General features: G+C 41.5%; 1 protein-coding gene across 4 annotated transcripts in view; it reads left to right on the top strand.

Annotated features, from left to right (window-relative positions):
* Positions 1 to 9,799, top strand: part of gria4a (glutamate receptor, ionotropic, AMPA 4a) — a 152,625-nt gene extending 142,826 nt beyond the window's left edge. For 3 of the 4 annotated variants that reach the window (XM_080772323.1, XM_080772324.1, XM_080772326.1), the window contains exons 17-18: positions 867 to 1,004; positions 6,096 to 9,799. In XM_080772323.1, coding sequence (XP_080628449.1) covers positions 867 to 1,004; positions 6,096 to 6,278 — 321 coding nt within the window. In that variant the 3' untranslated portion in view covers positions 6,279 to 9,799. Of the gene's footprint in view, positions 1 to 866; positions 1,115 to 6,095 lie in introns of all 4 variants that reach the window. The other variant, XM_080772325.1, reaches the window with a different exon arrangement.
* Positions 9,800 to 10,744: the final 945 nt, after the last annotated feature.

A 10,744-nucleotide genomic window follows, 5' to 3' on the forward strand; every position in this document is an offset into this window, starting at 1 on the left:
TCAGAATCGATCATCGCACCACCAAAGGCCTGCTGTAGGATCTTTTAAAGTATTTTTGTGTTTTTTTTTACACATTTAGGTTTGTAAAATGACATGTTTTGAGTAGCTGTTAATCTATGTTGTGTTGTACATGTGTTGACGTAGTAGAATCAGTAGCAAAATGTGTATTTGAATAGATTGATGCTAAAGCAGTGTCTGTCATAGTTGTTGTAGTAGTAACAGTAGTAGTAACAGTAGTAGTAACTCTAGTCGTAGTGTAGTATATGATACTAGTGCAATGATAAAATGACAAGTACTTTGTATCCTTGTCTCATATTCCTGTTCTGTCTAACCTTGTGTCCTCATTTATCCCTGTACCCCATCCTCTTTCTGTTCTCATTACCGCCTCCATGGCACTTCCCTTTCCTTTCTACCCTAACCCCTTACGTCCTCCCTCGCTCCCTACCCCAATTTACTTGCACCATACCCTAACCCCTTAATTAATCCCTTGCACCCTACCCCAACCCTTTACTTCCTCCCTTGCACCTTACCCTAACCACTCAATTCTTCTTTTGCACCTTTACCCTAAACACTCAATTCTTCTTTTGCACCTTTACCCTAAACACTCAATTCTTCCCCTTGCACCCTACCCTAACCCCTCAATTATTCCTCTTGCACCCTACCCTGACCCCTCAATTCTTCCCCTTGCACCCTACCCTATAACCCCTCAATTATTCCCCTTGCACCCTACCCTAACCCCATAATTATTCCCTTGCACTCTACCCTAAACCCTTAATTACTCCCTTGCACCCTACCACATCTCCTTAATTCCACCCTTCCCCAACCTACTTCCTCCCTGCCCCCCCCCCCCACCACTCACACTCCAGGATAAGTCGTCCCAGGCCCTGAGCCTGTCCAACGTGGCGGGGGTTTTCTACATCCTGGTGGGGGGCCTGGGCCTGGCCATGTTGGTGGCCCTGGTGGAGTTCTGCTACAAGTCGCGGGCGGAAGCCAAGCGAATGAAGGTGGACCTTAGCCCCCCTCACTGCCCCAGCCCCTCCCCCAGCACCCAGAATCTAGCCACTTATAGGGAGGGGTACAACGTGTACGGCTCCGAGGGGGTCAAGATATAGGGGTAGGATTTAGAGTGCTACCCTATTAGGTGGGGGTATACTGTATGTGGCTGTAGAGTTTATTTGTATTGTGACATGTAGATGTCCGCGGCAGGATGTGTGCCCCGTGCTAACATGTTGTCCGTGGTATTGAGTATGTGGTCAAGCATTGTGGAACCAACATCGTCTTTTCGTGTTTATGTTTCGTTTGTTTGTTTTCGCCATTCTGAGAGCTTTTCACATTCTACATTTCTAACTATTGATCTTTATGTTTTTTTCATTGATTGAATTCATGGATTTCATTTGGTCGATTTTTCCTTGCATTCAGATTGTTTGCTTCTGATTTGTGTTTTGTTAAGTCATTATCTATAGTACGCTTCACCCTGGTCTAGACCGGGGCTTCGCTTTGTGTGACTGCAGATTTGGTTCCATCGTCTTTGGCTGCAGATGATGATGATGATGATGATGATGATGATGATGATGATGATGATGATCTTGGTTAATGACTTGACTAGGCACCTGCATTGTACTCTAGGAATGATGAAAAAAAGAAGGAACTCAGCCTTGTAGTACTGGGGACACACAACTCCATGCCCAACATATCCAACAGGATAAATACAGAATGTGCATTTCTCTGTGCACCGCAGTCAGTACTTTACATAAGGGAGGGGGGGGGGGGAGGCTCCAGGGTTCCAAACAGTTCCTTACGGGTGTGTAAAAACAGTATATAAAACAGTGTCATTTTTACACTGTTTTATACACTGTTCTACACTGTTTGCGGAAAATTGTCAATGCGCCCCAATGTGTCGTGTTGTGAGTACGTATGTAGATCGGTTATTTTCAGGCAGCGAGATTTGGCGTAGGCTATAGTCTGAAAGAACAAAGCCTACCAAGTGCAGTTGCAACTCAGGTCTGTTTTACCAGAGGTACAACATGTAATCATGTGCAAATGTACTGTGACAAATGTGCAAAAATACCCTTAAATGGATATAGTGTTGTTACAAATATGACTTTGTCATTTGGCCAAAGTATTGCAAACCTGTGGCACAACCACTCCTACAACAGCATTTTAACACAAAAATACTAAATAAAGCTGTCATTCAATTTTGCCAAGTAGCTCAAACATAATAAGTTGCAGAATGATCTCTAAGGGCATGAAAAAGCGAGTCATTTCGTCAGGTGGTTAGGAAACTAGAAAGTTATTGGTGTTTTACCACACTGTTTTTGCCGCAAGACACATGGAGCAGGTTGCTGGTGTAGCAAGGGGAGATGGCAAGAAACTGTTGGGATGTTCGTTGGAACTATTTAGTGTTATTCAGGGCTGGAGTTGTGCTCCCCTTCATCTAACGTCCTAATCAGGAGAAATGGTCATGATAACGAATAACTGGTCAACTAAACACCTCATAGAGTTGCTACTTCAGTGATGTTGAAGTAAAGGTGTGTGTGTGTGTGTGTGTGTGTGCGTGTGTGCGTGTGTGTGTGTGTGTGTGTGTGTGTGTGTGTGTGTGTGTGTGTGTGTGTGTGTGTGTGTGTGTGTGTGTGTGTGTGTGTGTGTGTGTGTGTGTGTGTGTGTGTGTGTGTGTGTGTGTGTGCGTGCGTGCGTGCGTGCGTGCGTTCGTGCGTACATATGTAAAGTATGTATGTTAGTATATACAGTACATGCTTTTGCAGCGTATTTATACAGTCCAAAAATGTCTGCTGACATGTTCACCAACCTTGATTGGGGGTGTTACAATCTCCATTGAACAGTGATGTTGACCCTTCTGTGAAAAGGGAAAGACACTATAGGGTTTCGTTTCTACGACAGTTCAATGTTCTTTTTAGTGTAGGATTTAGGCTTAATCCATGTCTGTGAAGAAGAGAGAACCCCCTCACCCCCTCTCTCTCTCTCTCTCTCTCTCTCTCTCTCTCTCTCTCTCTCTCAACCATCACAGCTGTAATACAGAGAGTTTAATAAAGTAGGCAGGACTCATGCCAGGACATAAACAAGCACCATGTAGGAAGAAGCTTAACGTATACCTGCGTGCCACGGAGACTGGATTGTAGTTTCCTTTAATAACTGAGACAACTTCTGGGACAAAGCATTTGATATAATCTTGTTATGATTACGATGCATTTTAGGATTGACATTTATCTGCTGGATCAGCACATCACGTACCGAACGCTATGGTTATTATTACTTTATCACTGTGTATCGATTTGTTACTGTTTGGCACACACACACACACACACACACACACACACAATTTTGGACAGAAAGGGTTTCCAGCTCCCAACAGTGACAATATCCTGTTATGAGTCTGACTCATATCTGCTGGTCATGCATTAAGTGAACAGCGGATATGAGTCATAACAGATATATTGTAGGAAAGAACAGAAAGTAATAAGAAAACAACCGTTCTGATGAAGCAGAGAGACATGGGGTCTCAAGTAGAGATGTATACCGTACCGATATCGTTTTTCCTTCCCGATTCCGATACCCATAACTTGGCGTATCAGTGGTTTCAGAAGTGGGGTCCAGAGACACTCGGTTCCAAATGGACCCTCACAGGGTCTGTAACTCTGAGTTGTTCCTTGAAATTAAATAGTTTGAGAACCATGGACCTAGGAAGATGTTCCTTGACATTATGACCTTTCCTGTGCGCTACACCTGGGTTCAAATCCCGGTCGTTATACTCATGTACTGATCAAGCAGTGCAGCTCAGTTAGAGTGTCCGCCCTGGGACTGGGAGGTCGGGGTTCGATTCCCGACCAGGTTATACCAAAGTCTCTGACAAATGGGACCCTGCAATGCCTCCCTGCTTGGCACTCAGCATTAAGGGTCCCTGCGACATAATAGCGTAATGTCCAGTGGGGTGTACTTTACTTGTACATCAAGCTGCCTCACGCTACAGAAACAAAATTTAGGCTTCTGCCCTATGGACCTTATGGCTCGGCAAGGCTAACTTACTTTACTGATCAAGCAGATAGTCGTCAAGTCCTAAAATATTCCATAACAGAATTAAAGTGTTTTTCTCAGTTTTAGTCTCTATATTAAATTTTTATCTTTGATCTAATATGGACAGAATCACTTCTAAAACCAATATAATATTTCAAACATTTTAGTATATAAGGCCTCTCATCTATTGTCAGCAGGACATTGTTGTTGTTAAAATGTGTAACGATATAACAATAGAAATGCAGTGTTACAAGGAAATGTTCTGTATTCTTAGTACAAACATATTGGCATCAAAACATACCTATAAAAGAAACAAAGAAACATGCCAAATGTGTCTAACACCAATTTGAAAATTGCTGACGTGTGATGCCACGCATTGTAAGCTGTACATTTTGAATAATCTAAATCAACAAAGTGACTACAGTTTTCAAATATGTACTGAAAAGAAAATAAGTAAAAGAACCTCTGAATTGAGCACTTGAGTAAATGTACTTTTTAATCCAAGATTAACAGTCATCCTTTAACGAAACATCACTGAGTAACTCTCTTCAACGCATCATGCCTTCTCTGAGCAGTATAGTCAGTCGATCCCTCTCTATAAATCTGACACCAAAATCACTCCCAAGATCTCCCCTTTGTCTCTGCAAAGTCCTCACCTTCCAAATCCTTTCCTTCGAAAAATCTTTACCATACCTTGTTGAGACTCTATACCCAGAGCCCTGAAATGCATGGTCACATGTTGAAATGCAGATGTCTAAAACCAAAACACACGGGTCGATTGAAAATTGTTGTTGATTGCTGCCTGCTCTCTGCTTTTGTTTGTTTGTTTGTTTGTTGGTCTGTTCATGTTTGCACAGCACGTGGTAGCCTATAGTTTGTGACATGTGAACTATCTGTGACGTGATAGAAAGCCTTCACGTAGCTCACTCTTTACTGCATGAATGCCAGACAACCCATAATCCATTATCATTATGATACATATTGTTTCATAGTGCTATTAAATTAATATGTAGTAAGAGTCTTGTTTAATAATGATGATCCGCAGTCAAACCAGACAAACGTGTTTGGGCGCGCAGGCCTTCGTCAGTGCCATTAATATGTGCATTGTTATGTTACATGTATACACTGTTTCATTGTGACATGTATGTTAAAATATGTAGCTCCAAATGGGAGGGGCCTGGCACCAACGGGATGGAGCTTAGCATAAATCAAAACCCGAAGCTGATAACCAAGGACGGGTCAAGGCTTGTGATGAATTGGCCATGCTTTTCTTCCTCATTGCAATTGCTCTTTTGAAAGTTTGTTAACAATACCCGTTTTCATATCATTTCTAGATGCAAAATCTTATATACTTTCATTGTCAGGTACTATGTGCAACTTATTAAAATAGAATATTACTGACCCCGACCCTTATCGTTATGGAACTGGAACGGTGCTGAGCTGGCAATGGGCTCATCTCGTTTTGTATATGCACCTGCCTTGTTTTCAAGTGATATACAAAGTCATGCTTTTGTTATATGAAACCATTGGTCCTAGAGTAGCCTACATTAAGCCCATTAAATTACTGAAAGCCTTCCATCTTTGGTGATAGGCCCCTAGCAGTAAATTGGTTTAGTCACGGCTATGTAAATGCAGGTTACCGGTGATAATGTTACTGTTACTTTGTTTATCTGCTGTATCCTGATCAGCTATAGGACTGGATCATTTATATCAGTGGTTCTCAAAGTGGGGTCCATGGACTCTCAGGGTTATGAGAGGGTTCCAAACGGACACTTACTGTACATGTCTGTAACTCTGCGAGTGTATGAATGGACCTGTAAGGGTCATCATCATAACATGAATACGTGTATGGATTATGAGCTGCCTGGCGTTCCACAACTCAAACGTGTTTACATGTGTGTAGTACATGTAGACGGATGCATGTGTGTGCGCATGCATGCACATACGTTTTGTGTGTATATTAGCGTATGTGTCCAGGGCATTTTCTCTCGCAAAATCTCACTCTTTCTCTCTTTCCCCCCCCCCCCCCCCCCACCTCTCCTGTCCTGCTCACTTCATGTGGACAGCTGACGTTCTCTGAAGCCATGCGCAACAAGGCCCGTCTGTCCATCACGGGAAGCGTGGGGGAGAACGGGCGTGTCCTGACCCCGGACTGCCCGAAAGCCGTGCACATAGGCCACGCCTCTCACATAGGCCACGCCTCTCTCCGACACCCTGGCCTTGCGGTGATCTCCTCCGGCCTGCCCTGAGAACCAAAAACACCCGTCGTGCCTTATGTCAACACACACACACACACACACACACATACACATACACATGCACGTACACGCACACACACATACACACACACACACACACACACACACACACACACACACACACTTCATATGCATACATTGTACAAGTAGGTGAATTACGCATACACGACAACGTTCATGCATTGACTTGGGTTACATTTACATACAGCTCCATGTGTATGCGGTGGTACACGGCACGCACGTGACATACGGTACGTACATTAGGACGTACACGTGCGTCAAGACGACGCTCATTCTCGCACATGTTTACACACACACACAAACACACACACGCACGCACGCACGCATACACACAGTCACACACACGCACGCACGCACACACACACACACACACACACACACACACACACACATACGCCACACACGCTTAAACACACACACTCACACACATGCACAGTACACAGCCATCTCACTCTCTTGATGCCATTCTACTACAAACAAGTGAAGTTCAACGAAGAGGGACAAGAAAACTAAAAAACAAATGACCATGACGACTGCTCCCGAAATCTCATTGGAGTATTTTTTGGGGGACACACCATTAACCATTTGACAAAGGGACAGGAAAACACGGTTATTATGAATAAAATGACAATGATGATGACGAAGGCCAACGATGAAAGGACTGCTCTTTTGGACGATATCGACCTTAAAGCCACACCAACAACCCTGACAACGCCTTACTAGCAAATCACACTTCAAGAACAAACGAGTCATCGTCATCATCATCGTCATTCATCGTCATTTTTGACTTGCCTGCAAAGACTGAGCACCAGGAGAGACAGAAAAAAATAACTCATCCTTAGAAGACCAGAAAACTGTAAACTTGAAAATCTTCGGACTGTGCAAACCTGATACGTTGCCATGGACTGTTCGAACTGAACGAGCAAACATGCTTTCTTACTCCACATACTGGGCCGGTTTCCAAGACGAAATCATGATGATACTCGGTCAAAAAAAAAAGAAAAAGAAAAGAAAGACAAAACAGAAATAACCTCCAACTCACTGCGCAGGTGGCTGAAACACAGCCATAGAATCCACAGGTGTTTGTAAAAAGAAAATAAAAACGTAGTAATTAATGAAATTCTTCATCAACAAACATCTTCATGACAGTAGTAAATGCTAAATAATTAATAGATGATCACTTTTTTGCAGAGTGTGAAACAGAAGGCTGTATATTGTGAAACATGATGGGGAGGAAAGCTATAAATATATACGTCGTAAACATAACACATATACTGTATATACATATGTGTAAAATATATGTGTATATACAATATATTACATGGGGTGGATCTCAAATGACTACCAACACCAATGCACTTCAGGTATCAATGTGTCTATTATTGTTTCCTACAACTTTGGGAAAAGTAGCCTTTCTTTTGAAAAGATTAATCGCGGTTTCCAAGCTTCTCATTTTGTGCATGGTCACACATGTCACTGTTTGTACAACCACCTTCCCAATCTTTGTCTACTGTACGTTATTTTCACTATAGAATAGGCCTACGTGCAGCAGATGTACAGTAACTAGAGCCCGACTGATGCCAGATCTTTGCGTCGGGATGCTAATCCAACCTAAAACAGTGCAGCATTTTCTATTTCAATTTGAAAAACAGACTATTTGCAGAACTGTAAACAGGTTTAGATAGATACAAAAATAACTCATGAGCTTGTAGATCTGCTATTTTTTAGATTGCCCAATTATAAGGACACCAGGTTGGAAGTCGTTTGAAATTGTGACACATTAGCTGTATAAATCTCGATGCCGATGTTGTAAAATTATGGCCGATATATCGGTCTGGCTCTATAGACTTAGCTACTATACAGTTATTTCAAAAGTAGTTTATTTAATGATCACGTTGGGGGTCATTTGGGATCAATGTATTTAACAGTGTGTGGGGAAAAGGTTACACGACCATATCAGAAAGCTTGCTTTTTAAGAAACCGTTGTAAATACCTTGCATAGCAAAACTTTATTCACCTCTCTTTTTTAACCATCTTAAATAAACTATTCATTGCAATAATGGATATAAAAGATGAAAAAATGCCACTACTTGTAATTAAGAAGAAATCTTTTTTTATAAATCTACATATTATATATAATACAAATGAATATATATCTATACGTCTATAGAAAGCTATAGAAAAACAACGATTACAGATTGTGGGAGGCCACGGCATACTGTTCTGTTCAACGGCTGTTTTTTATAACTAGACAATATTGATGTGCCACTTGTCTTTGTGTGTCCTCGTCAACACTGAATGTTTATGTGACACTTGCACAGGCACAGTCACACGTAAACATGTGTCATACACAGGGTTGTTTCCTCTGCACCCACATGAGAAGTATCAGTGTTTTGTTTCCTCATGGTTTCGTTGGTTCGTCTCACCTTTTTTTTCTTCTTTAGGCTTTTTTCGTCAATCGTTTGGTCAACTGTCATTTACCGTTGGTCAACTGACATTTACCGTTGGTCAACTGTCATTTACCGTTGGTCAACTGTCATTTACCGTTGGTCAACTGTCATTTACCGTTGGTCAACTGTCATTTTCATTGATGGGAAGGAGAGGTCACTGGACCAGTATGTTTTTAGCACTGTTTCCCAAAACACAGATTCGTTTTTTGTTGTTTGTTTGTTTTGTTTTTTATTAATGCAATTAAATTAGGGGAAAAAATCCACTAGTTTGGGTCCTGGGGAGACATAAGATTTCGCTTTTGGGTCTTGAACTAAAATGTTTGGGAACCACTGAAAAACATATAACGTAAGTAAATAGGTCCCCTTTAAATAATATCAGCTGCTTTGGGCATTCACTTTGGGTCTGTACATCGTTCAAAATGAGTGGCACTTTTCACTTTGACAAGAGCTATTGTGGACATTTGGATAAAGGTTGACTTGCCTGCATTCAAATGAGCCACTTTCTAATTCTGAATCTGCTGTGTTGGGATAAAGAGCAGATGAAATATCTTGTGATGGGAAAGTTTGAGGAAGCAAAAATGTGATTATTGGAGTATTATAGAATTACAGTAACACAAATATTGTCGCTGCTGTCGGGCAGAAATCTCATAACGTTTCATGTTCTTTTTTTGTTTATTAAAAAAAAAGAATTGCTTCATCTTCATCATACAAGAGTGTTGCACATAATTAGTGAAAATAGCCGATCTACAAGCTCACAACACTGCGAGGCGAGGTTGTCGATTGGCTATTTTCACCATTTTGAATGATTTGGGCATTTAAAAGGTTTCCACCCAACAGCAATGTTGTACTTACTAAGGCAAGGCAAATTAGCTATCTTTGTATAGCACATTTCAGAGTGTTACATATAGTGGAGTGAAGAATGAACATAATTTATAAAAGGACAATTGAATAACAAAATACAATTCTGCGTCAATTTGTTGATATAATGATAAAGATACAAAAGATTATATATATCTCTAAGAAAATGGTGTCAGCCTTCCATTCAACACCTCTCTTTTCCCTCTCCTGTCTTTTGGCCTCATATCCATCCACATCACTGCACCGTCTTACCCCACGCCACCGCCCCCCTCCCACCAACGTCTCTCCATCTCATCTTCCTTTCATCTTCTCACCTTTCCCCTTCATCTTGTGTTTACTACCAGAATGCGCAAAGTGCATCTCAATGATCCCCAGTCACACCAGACATCGGAAAAGGACTGGAGAATAGAACCCCTGACGTCTTCTGATGGCCTGAACCTGCACTCGGGCGAGCACTTAATCACTTTCAGACCTTATCTTCGTGTAATGGGTCCCCACTAATGCTCATTATAAGATGGCACCATCGGTGTCTGCTAAGTCTGTGTCTCAGAGGAGTGCTGTGGGCAGTTAAAGTCAAATTCCACTTTGTGTTGAGCATTGGTCAGTGACCAGACGTCCCGGTGTGGCCAGAGTTGTCCCAATTTCAAATGTCAAATGGGTTTTCACAAAAGTTCAAATAATAATTGTTTTGAGTGTTTCACCCTATTATATGATTATCATCATACTGTTCTGTTGAAAGGTGCCGTCAAGATAAAAACCATAAAAAGAGACAGTTACGCTATATGAAAGCCTTCTCCAAAACACCTACATGAACATTTATGTCTAGATGATGGTGCTTGTTTGTTTGTTTGTTTGTTTGTTTGTTTGTCTGTCTGTCTGTCTGTTTGCTAAGCCACCTCCAGCACACAATATTTTAATTTCCAGGCGGCTAAAAGTTGATCTCTGCTGTTTACTGTCCACTAAACACTCTTGGCTTTAACACTCTTATTTCTCTCTCTTCCTTTCCATTTGATTTGGTTTATTTTTTTTCTAGTAAAACATCAATACCAAACTTTGATCTCTCTGCGTGATTATTTGTTTGACAATATGGTGCTTCTTTGCAAACATGAAGTCACTGTCGGGTGAAAA

This window comes from Protomyctophum bolini (assembly GCF_963924005.1).
Source record: "Protomyctophum bolini genome assembly, chromosome: 9".
NCBI lineage: Eukaryota > Metazoa > Chordata > Actinopteri > Myctophiformes > Myctophidae > Protomyctophum > Protomyctophum bolini.